The 12,179-nt window shown below is 39.4% G+C and overlaps 1 protein-coding gene across 5 annotated transcripts in view; it reads right to left on the reverse strand.

The window, feature by feature from the left end:
* Positions 1 to 12,179, reverse strand: part of LRRC27 (leucine rich repeat containing 27) — an 85,798-nt gene that overhangs the window by 58,587 nt on the left and 15,032 nt on the right. For all 5 annotated transcript variants that reach the window (XM_059730015.1, XM_019482918.2, XM_019482917.2 and 2 more), the window contains exon 5: positions 2,211 to 2,354. In XM_059730015.1, the coding sequence (XP_059585998.1) occupies positions 2,211 to 2,354 (144 nt within the window). The remainder of the gene's footprint in view (positions 1 to 2,210; positions 2,355 to 12,179) is intronic.

Raw genomic sequence — 12,179 nt, forward strand, 5'->3', positions numbered from 1 at the left:
GATTCCAACGGGGCAAAAACTCCACCACTATTGTTGTCCATTGTATCCACTGAATATTAAATAATGCAACAAGTCAGATTCAGAAGGAGTGCCAGAGAGGAGCCTGGGCAATGCCTACTGTGTGGCCTGGTAGTTAAAGTATTCTGCTGGGAAGTGAGATGTACAGATTCAAACCTCCTCTAGGCAAGGGGAGCCTAGATCCAAGATCTCCTACTCCATAAGCAAATGCCCTAACAACTAGGCTATTGGATTAAAACATTGGAGGGCTCTCTTCTTCCTGTTTAATTCCATGCAGGGCAAAATAGAACCCCAACTGTGCATAAGTGCCAGGCACTACAAAGCTGTATACATGTCATCTAGGCATGTAAAATTAAATAGGATTTAGCTGAAGTTATGATTATTACTTTTAAATAACTGTATTAACTGCTGATTAAAATTAAAATTGTAATCTTGGGCTTATTTTTGTTATTATTCCATAGTAATAAGTGCAACAATATTTGGACTATGGCTCACAAAGCAAAATAACCATCTGTGTTCTTTGCACAGTACAATATCTGACAACCCCATCCATTTTTTGAAAGCACACTAATCTGTTTTGGCTTTTTAATGTAGCAAAATAATCATCCTAAATTTTTTTCTTCAGATATTGTATTTATATAGGAAGCTTATATTATACACTGTCATGGACCCAGAGGGACAGTCTTCTATCTCCAGCTCCCTCTTTGCAAAAATGAAATTTATTTCCTACCTATGGGGACTTTTTACCATCTTGTACCATCTACACTTTTCCCAGAGTCTGACAAAGGGACTTTGATCCAGAAAGCTTGCCGAAAAGGACAATTTTCTTACCATTTTCCAGTTGGTCTAATAAAAGGTATCATTTTGGAACCAAGAGTTCTAGTTTTTTGTACATTAAATTACTTATGCTCATTCGCAAACAGATTTAGATTATCTGTACTTCTATATTCCAGATTTCCTTTTTCTGACCATTCTAGCAAGTTTAGGCACAATAAATGCAGGTAGTTGTACTAATACTTCATTACTGATACTTTCCTCTGTATTCAGTGCCAGGGCATGTTATTGTGTATTTTATATGTAGATGTACAAGAAAAGACTCTTTGTGATCACTGAGCCCACATGGCATTTTTTCCTTCAGTGGCTCTTGTCTTTTTCTCTCTTTCATTTTTGATGAAATTTTTTTTATAATTTCAACTATCACTCCTATATGATTGGTTCCCAGACCTCTCTCTCAATCTTAAATCCCTCCTGATATTTATTTGATTTCTATGCTACCTCCCCTGAAAAAGCTCAGGAACACTTACAATAAAACCAAGACACATAATTGAAAACAGATAAAATATTAAAATTAATTAGTAAATGATAAAACAATCTCTCATGTGTTCACCACTGCATTCCATCTCCTCTGTTAAATAATATATAGGTATTTTTAAGGAGCATAGTTCCCTATGCATCAGGACATTAGCTAACTGCTGATTGCGGAAGGTTAGAGAAATTTATCCTATGCATAAGTTATTCCATAACTGTCCATTACAGGTTTCCTTGGATCTTTTCAAAGCATCTGGTAGTGGTCACTGTCAGAGACAGAACCACAAAGCATTAGTCTGATTCTTTTTTCTTACTGAATCTGTTTCCTTTCCTTTGCCCCTCTTATCTCTATTGCATCTACTATCGTTTCCTTCTCTCAGGCTCACAATCCAAGTGTAATCTTCCTTCACTACATCCAGTTTCTTATAAAGGCCTATTATTGCTTCCTTTTAAATATCCCCACAATCTATCCTTTCCTTCTTGTTCCCTTTACCAAACTCCAGTATGTAGTAATTTTTCATCTTGACTAATACACCTAACCAGGTCTCCCCTAGAGTCTATCCGAATTGCCTCAGCTAGGACATCTTCCTTTTCTCTTGTTCCAGTCATAGTAAGTGTGCCCCTCATCTCTCTTTATCTCTTAACACATAAAATCCAAATTCCCCCCTTCAAGACTATAAAGCATATCTTTTAAAAAAGAAAATAAAAGTTAATTTCCTTTTGTGTTTACATTTCAGGATTTGATGTCTAATTTTTTCTTTGATACAAAAGTTGATTGCACAGCTTGCACACAAAACTACAGAGGGAATGAATAACTCCAGCACATTTTTCAAATAAGTTAATTACATGTTAAAGTAATGTACATAAGTAATTATCATACATACCTAGAGTAACTGATTCTGCATTTCCATTCCCAGCGTTTCGGAGAAAGCAGAGAATGGACTGGAGTCCCTTCTGTACAATATCTTTGGGTGGAAACTCCAGGGGACAATGCCTTAGATTCAAGGCTTTCAATGAGGTTAAGTTACCTGTGGAAAATATAATTTTTAAAACTTCTGGAAGAATGGTCAGTCTGCAACTTCAAGGACTTAAATAGTAACTTTTAGAAATATTGATAAGAAGTACCTTTCTATCATGCTCATAATGAATGCAGGTGTTGATTGCCTACTGTTTAAATTTATTTAGCCATGTCTAACGATTTTTAACCTGCTGGTTGAAGAGGTAGTAACTTACAATTTATTTTATGTCTTTGTAACTGTAAAAACTCTAAAAATAGCTAATGTTATTACAAATACCATTTTATGAAATTTACCAGTGAACACAAGAAAAATTCTGAAGCCCAAAAATTTCTGCTTCAAAAAAAAATTAGGTGCCCTTACAGAACCCCCTATTATTCAAGCAGTATCTAGCCAAACACAGCTCACATTTGGATTTACTAAGACCTACATATACCAATGAAAGACTTCAAACACACTTCCATAGTTCCCACTAGACACATATAAAGAACAGATATAAACACATAAAAACTAATATAATCAATATAATAACTTACATAAAATATTTTATTCTAATCAAAACGTTCACTTTCCTGTTTGTAATGTCTGTTTTTATATTTATTGCTGTTTTGATATAATAGTTTTGCATCAATTTCCCCCCACGAGATAAATAGGTACGCCATCATTTTTGCTTTTACTGCTCCTTCCTATTTCCCACTATTGCTCTTATTTCTGGTTCCCTTGACTGTTATTTTCCCTCACCCTGCTTTTTTCAGTATTTGTTTTCCATGTGTTCCCAATGTTTATTTTTTTAAACATATCTTGCTAAAACTATGGTCCACACTGTTCAAACTAATTTTTAAATTGTCTGATTCTCAGGTCTTAACTTGGGGACTTTCTCACATTGCCCTAAAAATGGTGTGCATGATCAAAGTTAGTTCACCACAAAGGTAAGCTATTTTTATATTGGTCTGAGGTTAACCCAATCTAGCAGGGGTTAACCCAGTTTAGTGAACACCTGCACATGTTCACAGCACAGCCCCGGGGCTAGAAGAGCACAGGTACTCAACATAGTCCCAGGGCTGTGCTGTTTTAACTCCTCTGACCCTGACTGGGCAATTTCCACCTCCTCCAGACTGGGTAGCTTCACCGTGGACCTATCAACCCCCACCAGCAACCCCTCCTGCCTGCCACTTACCCAGCTGGCTACGCCTGCTTCCTACAAGCAGCAAATGCTTGCACATGAGCTTTCGGGGTACCTATACATATGCTCCAACATGTTCTAACTAGAACGTGTCAGAGCAGACTTGATTAACAGTCTGCTTTTGCAGTTCTAATTGCTTTAATTAGCAGGTTCTAGCATCACCACAGTATCATGTGTGTAAACTCCTATGGGTTTAAAAATGGCTGCTGGGGCGCTTTAACAAAAGCTTGTCGAATGAACTTTAGTTAAAGCACGCCATGGCCACTTTTGAAATTGTGGATGCTTAATACATATGGTGCTGCAGTGTTTAAATTAGAGCTGTTCTCCGGGAACTGGGTTAATTAAAAATGCCGCCCCCCACCCCTGAGCACGGGTATAGGCGCCCTTGTTGACTAGAGCCATCTGACAAAGAAGGCTGTAGCCTGTGAAAGCTCATGCTTCTCTGAATGAGTCAGTTTCAAAGGTGTCACCCCGCCAGCCTTTTGCCTAACTTCCAACACATCTAACTACCTCTTTCAAAAGGAAGAGACAGACAATCACAATATACATTGAGTGACACCTCAATTTTTCAAGTGAGTTCTGTAAATGGAGCTTTATCCAGTATCCCAGAATGTCCTAGAGCTTTATCCAGAGGCTCAGAAGACCCCATCTACAGGGGTTCAGCAAGTACAGATATCCTACTGACCTTCCTCAGTCTCCTAGTTTTTGAGTAAGCAACAGTATATGAAGAAGACGATAACCACCTATAGAAAAGAAGACTGTGTCAGGGTTCAGTTATCGGTACCCTGGTGTCCTGTTTCTGTCTGTGTGATATGGAAACAGCTGCAAAATATGCAATGTGATCTCCAGGGATCAGCTCTACTCCCACCCAGCTCTACCACCCACTAGGCCTGGCTTTAAAAAAAAAGTAACCTGAAGAAATATTTTCTGTAGTAAGTGCATATGGAAAACAAAATTATATTTTTGTCCAATTCATTTATAACAGTGGAGTTTTTTACATGGATTTAAAACAAACAGTAGCTTTAAAAACTGCCATGTGATCTCTTATCAAAAAGGAAAATATACTCAATTCCTAAAAGAAATTAGTTATGATAATACAAACATTTTGGAATTACCTATTCTATTGATCTTAGATTAATATATACTTATTTTTTTTAATTACAGAAGTACAATATGGAAAACGAGATCTTTATTCTAGTCAAGCAGAACCAGTACCTCACACTGTTTTGAGAGAATGGCATGTAAAAAATTCATTCACAGCTTGACTAAACATCAATTTAATTGTTCTTGATTTGTAAAGGTAGAGTACTTAATATTCTGAGTGAGTTTATGCTTTACTCATTACAGTATTGAGTAATATATTTGCTCTTTAAAAATGTTTTCAGCAAAACCGACAAATACATTACTAATACCACAGCTATTTGATTTTAAAGTACTAATAATTAAAAGCTGAAAGGAATGTTGTAAAACAAATTTTGCAACGTGATTAATGATTGTACCTGACATCAATTTTCTAGGAAATGCCAGTCACAGCAATGTTGAAAATCAATCACACATAGGAAAGAAAGAAATGTAGGAAAGCAAGCATACAAACAACAGGACAAAAAAGGGCACTGGACTAATCACTGGGATTGAGGTTGGGGGATTAGAGGGAATTCCTCCTGTCAGACTTCAGGTTGTAGTGAATTATTCATACTCCTCCATGCCAAGTAGATTGTACATACAAGTTCTACAGAGCAAGCCTTAGAAGAACCTCTAGCACAACATCCTGTACTTACTGATAATCATGTCTTGGCTCCCCTACATTTGGTTGCAAATGGGCCCACAAAGAAAGAAGCAGGATACAATATTTTTTTTTCAACTATAAGATTTTAATACATCAGGTCATCATCATATCTCTAGTCTTTTGAGGGCTAGTCCTGGGGTCATGTTTGTATTCTTTCAACAACTGTCTTAAATTTTAAACAATGTGCTGATACAGACCAGGTTAAGTGGTGGGAAGCCACTGACATCAACAAAAAATGAACTGACTTACACCAGGATTTATAGATTTTATACTGAAATGATACAAAATTAGAAAATATATAAAGGTGAAAACTTTATTACCACCTTTATTAGGCAGCTCTGAAATAGTGCCATAGGTGTTCATGGCACTTTACAGAGAATTCTCTGCCTTAAAGACTTTGTAATTTGAAATAAGATTTTTTTTTTTAAGGGAAAATTTTTCATGTCCCAAGTCAAATGAGCCAAATCAATTCCAAATTTGTGTGAGTTATTCAAGAATTATATGCGGCCCTGCTACCAGCAAACATCCTGCACCCTGGCATGGGGCTTCAGATACTTCCATATCCTTTGGTGGGCATCCTACATGTGGGACCAAGACCAGAGGCTTGGGGTTTGGATGCCCCCAAGTTTCACTTGCCCTCAGCCATATGGCCCGCAGGAGCAAGCTAGGGAGGAGTCTCCCATTTCCATAAAGTCAACGTATAGCCAAGATCTTCCCACTGGAAGTCAAATTGGGAGACTAACTATGCATTACCTCAGTCAGGGTAATGCCCCTGCCACGTTCGTGGTTTTCCCCTGCCAGTAGGAAAACCACCTTGGTGGTCAGAGCAAGCACTATAAAAAAGGGAAAAACACACCTTGCTTTCCTACCCTTTTACACTGAGGGCTAGTTACTAGGTTGAGATATTTTAAATAAAACACGTAAGGAAACAACATAGAATTAGTACCATTATGTCTCATAAAGGGAGGAAGTACTGAGGAGAAATTTGAAGAGTAATCAGCTGACACAGTAGATCAAAGATTGTTTCAGGTATATAAGTTGGTGTGAAGATAGGTCTGAAGAGGGTAGAAGGAGAAAGCTGTTATTGGTGTTAAGTAGTACATTATTCAGTAAGCAGCTGAACTGAAATCAGTGGAAGTACTGATAGAATGAATAAGATTTTACTCAAACTGAGAAAGTCTAAAAGTATCAGTCTGCAATTCAGCATAGCCCATGCTAGCCTACTGTGCATGCTCAGTAGGCCTCAGCTCCAGCCAGGCAACTGCATGGAGAAGCAGAATTCCCAAGGCACATGCTCCCGCCTATCAAATCCCCAAATTTGAGTCCAGCATAAATCACAACCATTGATAGGAGGCAGGGAAACTCCTACTTTCCTTGTTAGGACACTTCCCAGTGAGTGGGAGATCCAGGTTCTAGGCCCACCTCATCCAGAAGGCATTTGAACCTGTATTCGCTGTTTATTAGCGAAGTGCTCTAACCACTAGGTCACAAGCTAGCTCTTGCTCAAATCCCTCATCACCACCCCTCACCCCTTGAAGCTGACCCACTAGATAGCCAAAAGAGGGAGATATGGGATACCAGGAGCAGTACAAGCCAGAAGGTGCATGACTCTGTTAGACTGATACAGCCTTAAAAGGGAGAAGACCCTAAGTTCTAGCTTGGCTTCTACTCCCAATAGGGCAGAAACTTTCCCAGTGCAATTTATCCAATATGCCTTGTACATTATATGCAAGTGCCCTAACTACTGAGCTAAAAGGTGGGAGGCCCCATCTCTTCTGCATCCCCTTTACTTCTGGCAGGAATGCATTCAAGGTAGTTCTATGCCCTCTGCAAGGAGACAAAATCTGAAACCATAAGTGCCCCCAAACTGCAGTTATAAAGCTACATATGTACAATACAGGCACATAAAATGAAACAGGATTTGGCCCTAGAGGAGTACTGAATGCATTTATGGCTGTCGGCGAGACACTAAAAAATGAAGGTGAAGTTACACATTAGACCAGACTAAATCTGTGGAATGTTAAGCAGTGTTAAAGTTAGAATGTGCTGTGAGCAGTCGCATGTTAAGGGTCAATACTGTTTCTTGCCTCCACAGCTCTGACTTGTTACTAGGAGTCAGGACACCTGGACTCTCTCTGCTTTGGTGGTACAGACTGGGAGAAGTGTATGCTGGGATACTGGAGAATTGAAAATTGCTCATTTTCTCTCCATGGAGCAGACTGAACTTAACCCAACACAAGCGAGGTAGCACAGCCTAGAGTTAACCCTTGCCTGAATTGGAATAACTTCGAGACACTCTGAGGGCACTTAGCATGAGTTAATCAGCTTTAATGTATGGACACTTGTGTTTAAATGCCCTTAGCATTGTGTATGTAGAATGTATAATTTTACCCCGAAATTAAGAAGGAAGGTGATGGACAGCTAGTGACGAGATTTGAATCAAGTCACTTCTATTTTCAAATTGTGGGCAAGAAAAAACAAATTGGCAGCTGTCTTCTTGATAGGTATGGAAATTAGTCAGCAAGTGCATCACATGCTGCACATTCAGTGATCGTTTACATATACTCCAAGGTAAAAATGGAATACTTGATAGCAGTATGATAAAAACTTTTCAGAATGAGAAACAAGGGATATCTTGTAATTCTTCCAAAGGACCTAGACCAAGGGTCTTAAACATCTTGAGGGCTGGGCATGTTGACAAGTTACCATGTGGTAAATGAGGGCAGGGATTTACAGTGCATCAGTTAATCTGCAGTAACTGGTCATGTGCATTCTCTTACTTCAGGGAAGGTCAAAGATATGGCCTATGGGCCTCAGCCAGCCCACAAATCCCTATCATTTCACTTGCAGTGCTGCCTGTGGATCTCCAACTGGTGTGCCACATGCAACACACACTAGTTCTGGCCCCATGCACTGCATGCAAAGCCCATCTGGCACAGGCTGCACACAGCATGAGGCCATTGTGGGGGCATGCACTACGTGAGGCACCCACACCAGACTGGCCCTGCATGCTGGATCCAGGGCCAGTCTGGATTAGGCCCATAGACTAGCCACCCATGCTGGATCCCATGTGCAGGGTTAGGCTGGCAGATATGCTGCATACGGCACATGCTCCAAACCAGCTCCATGTGCCACATGTCCCAAAGGGCTGAAAAAGGTGCTCTCTGCACAGTGAGTGTATAGGGCCTATCTGGGGCACATGCTGCATGTGGCACCTGCACCGGCCTGATCTTTTGTGCTGGATCCAGGGCTGGTCCAGACTGGGTCCACAGAGCAGTCTGCATGCCAAATCCAGTAGGAGTCCAGTCTGGCATGGATGCCACATGCACCACGCATCCCACACTGGCCACATTCAGGGCCAGGGCTAGGGTCAGTGAGTGCTGCACATGTTGCATAGGTCTGGAGCTGCAATTGCAGCATGTGTACCAGCTCCAACCCCATGCATGTGACGGATCCAGGGCACATGTTGTATGGGGCACCTGCACTGGACCAGCCCTGTCAGCTCAACCCATGATATGGGGCTGGCCTGAGGAACCTGCTTTGGCCTGCAGACTAGCCCTGTGCCAGTGACAGCCTGTGGGGCCAAATGAGTTTGCCATCCCTGCCTTACCTCATGGATAACTAAAGCTATATTACCTAAAATATGTTACCTTTTTCACTGGGGGTGTACGAGTACCCTGGGATTGCTGGGAATGAGAATTCAACCCACTGTAACTCCAGAAGGAAGGTGCCTACAAGCACTGTACAGTTTCAGAGAGTAAGATGTCACCTATTGAATCACCACGATCACTTCCAAAAGAATATGGAGATGCCACAGAAGTGTCCTTTCCAAGTAATTACACTAGGATTAAACCTGTTTTGCTTTTAAGTTCACAACCTAAAGGTATAGAATGGCCCACTTCTTGTAGAAACGAAACCCTCGAAGGAGGTATTATAACACACAAAGCATGCCCACAAAAAACAGTTGAGGAAAGGCTTGGCACACAGGAAGTGTTGTATGAATATTGTCTCCTACTACTATATAAGCACAAATGACTGAATTGTTCCCAGTCTCATTTACATGCTCAAGTTAACTATTTTTGAGAACTAGACACACTGGGTGCATCTACATGTGATGCTACGTCACCATAACAACACTCTATGGCGATGTAGCATCAGCAGGCACAAACCATGACGCTGCTGCTATGTCACCATAGCAATGCACTCCCTCGCTATAGCACGTTGCTAGGGCGACGTAGCAGCTAAAAATACCCGTTCTCCACCAGCACAGCTCAGTAATGGCTATTTACTTCATAAAGTACTAAATGGTGGTGCAGTAACAACAGTGTTGTAGGGGCACGTGTAGATGTACTCACTGTGGACATCTGCCTGATGTTGCAATTAGATTAATACTTTATATATTCTTGTGTGAAAGAGAATGTGCAAAAGGTTATGAGAATATTCAAGATGAATACAAATATCCATCCAGCAGGAAAAAAGGCACCTTTGCTGATTATAGTTCCCCAGAGGTTGGCTACGTTCTGTTGTCAGACCCACAGTATAGACAATCTTATTTAGGCATTATCAATTCCTCATCCATATTTGTGAAGAAATGCCTCCATTATAAAAGATCTATAGCTGTTAGAAGAGCCTCTACCATATCAAACTAGTGGACAATTAGAATGTCACAGTGAAAAGCTTTATAAAGAATTATATTTCTAGACCACAGCTGCCTACCACCTAGCAGACAAGTCTTCAATGCTGTACTGAATTACAATGGATACTACAGATTATTAGACTATAACATATAAGCACATTTTCAATCCCATATACATATCATGATATAGAATTTACAAGAGTGTATGCAATTAAAAATATATAATATTTAAAGTACGTGGACTAAATGCTATGTAGTGAAATCATTGCTTCTGGTTTTGTGAAAATATACCTCAAACGTTAGCATTTCTTGTTGTCAGACAAGCAAGCATTCCTGATATTCAAGTAACCACACACTGCTTACTTTCAATACTGCATTGAGTAACAGTAATATTGTAGTTCAGTGAATACAAACCATTGCCTAAATCTCACATTCTAAAAACAATGTTAAGAAAGCTACAATTATTGATATTCCTTTCCCTATAGTCACAACTTTCAGTTCAGAAAATTACTTCGAGGAAGTATAAAATGGAATGTAGAAGTGAAACAGCAACGTTGTCATCAAAAAGAAATAACTTTGAAAATGAAATTTTAAATAACTGTTTGAGATTCCACTTACATCTAAAATTATTTAGTAGTAAGTTAAATCTATTTTTGAACAGAAATGAGAAGAATGATTCATGAGAATTGTAATCTTCGGTACTGGAAGAATAAAATCTATTTTTTATCTTGTTAGACCACTAACTTGATGATGCTTGTCTCTATAAATACGCAGGAGACTCATAGACGTATGAAATTTAGAAATGGAAAACACTGATTAGATCATTTAATCTACCTCTGTGCCAAGGGAAGATGAAAGTAGAAAGAAATGTTAAGAATGGCCTACTGAATATGCATATATCCAAAAAAGGGAAGACTCAATGATGCACAGATACTGAGGTGGAACAGGGAGGACTAGGGGAACAAGAAAATTGGGTTCTTAATCACTGCACTGCTCACCCTTTATTTCGATACAGTGCTTATTAAAATTATATGTCATCACCAGAAGTGCCAATTTGCTAGTATAGAAATATAATTTTAGATAACATTTTCGAGAGAGAATATTTCTGAAAATAACACTTAAGCATAGCTGGTCAGAAAGTACTGATATAAGCAGAATATATCTGGTGACATATGAATACTGGACATTTTATTAACTACATAGCCAAAAAAGGCCAGTATAGAACTGCTGTTTACTAAAGTAAGTTGCAGTGAAAGCCAACACAACTCCTTAGCAACAGTACATATTTTATATGACTATTTTTAGTGTCTATATCCTATGTTACTCTATGGTTAATTAACAAACACATATAGAGAAGGATTTCATAGATTAACATTACTATCAAATAATAATTTTTCTTTGATTTCAAACTTTCATACACTTCTGAAATTCTTCAGCCCAAGGCTCTTCAAAAAGCATTCAGACTAGTTTTCCTGAACCAAATTCGGGAGTCAGGTAATATTACCTAGCTTTTATACAGTGCATTTCATTGCACTTTATAAAGGTGAAATTATCATTACTCTATACACTGGGAATAACAAGACATCACAGGGTGACGTGCTTTACCTCATAATTCTCAACCTGTGGTATGTGTACCCTTGGGGGTACATGAGACACAGGCAGGGGGTACGCGGGTACCCCAATACTCTCTCTCTCTCACCCTCTTTTCCTCTCTCTCACCCCTTCCTCCTCTCAAAACTGTGGCAAAAATTTGGTGCATCGCACATTGCATAGCGCTTTAAGTTCCCCAGTAATGATTTGGTGCTCAGCCCTCCTAGCTTTGGCCAACATCACCTCTAGCCTAGGTACATACTTGAGTTGTGCACCCTGGTGTAAAAGGTGGCACCAGATCAGACATCTACCCACACCAGATCAGACATCTGTCATATCACAGCCTTATATACACAGGCCTTCTTCCAACATATGGCACACATTAGTCTGTAAATATAAAATCCCCTGGAAAATTGAGTGTTGGGGTACTTATTAGAATTTTCAGAACCTAGGGGCGTACTTGCTACTTAAAAGGTTGAGAAACACTGCTTTACCCCATGTCATGTAGCAGACCACTTGAAGATTTTTGAATGGAACATAGTTCCAGCAAGGTACTCCTCCCAGTATATCATATTACCTTAACTGTTTTATGTATACAGTAATATAATATAATATAGCTGGCATTGTTTACAGAAGGCAAGG

The sequence above is a fragment of the Alligator mississippiensis genome, chromosome 6 (genome assembly GCF_030867095.1).
Source record: "Alligator mississippiensis isolate rAllMis1 chromosome 6, rAllMis1, whole genome shotgun sequence".
In the NCBI taxonomy this organism is placed as follows: domain Eukaryota; kingdom Metazoa; phylum Chordata; order Crocodylia; family Alligatoridae; genus Alligator; species Alligator mississippiensis.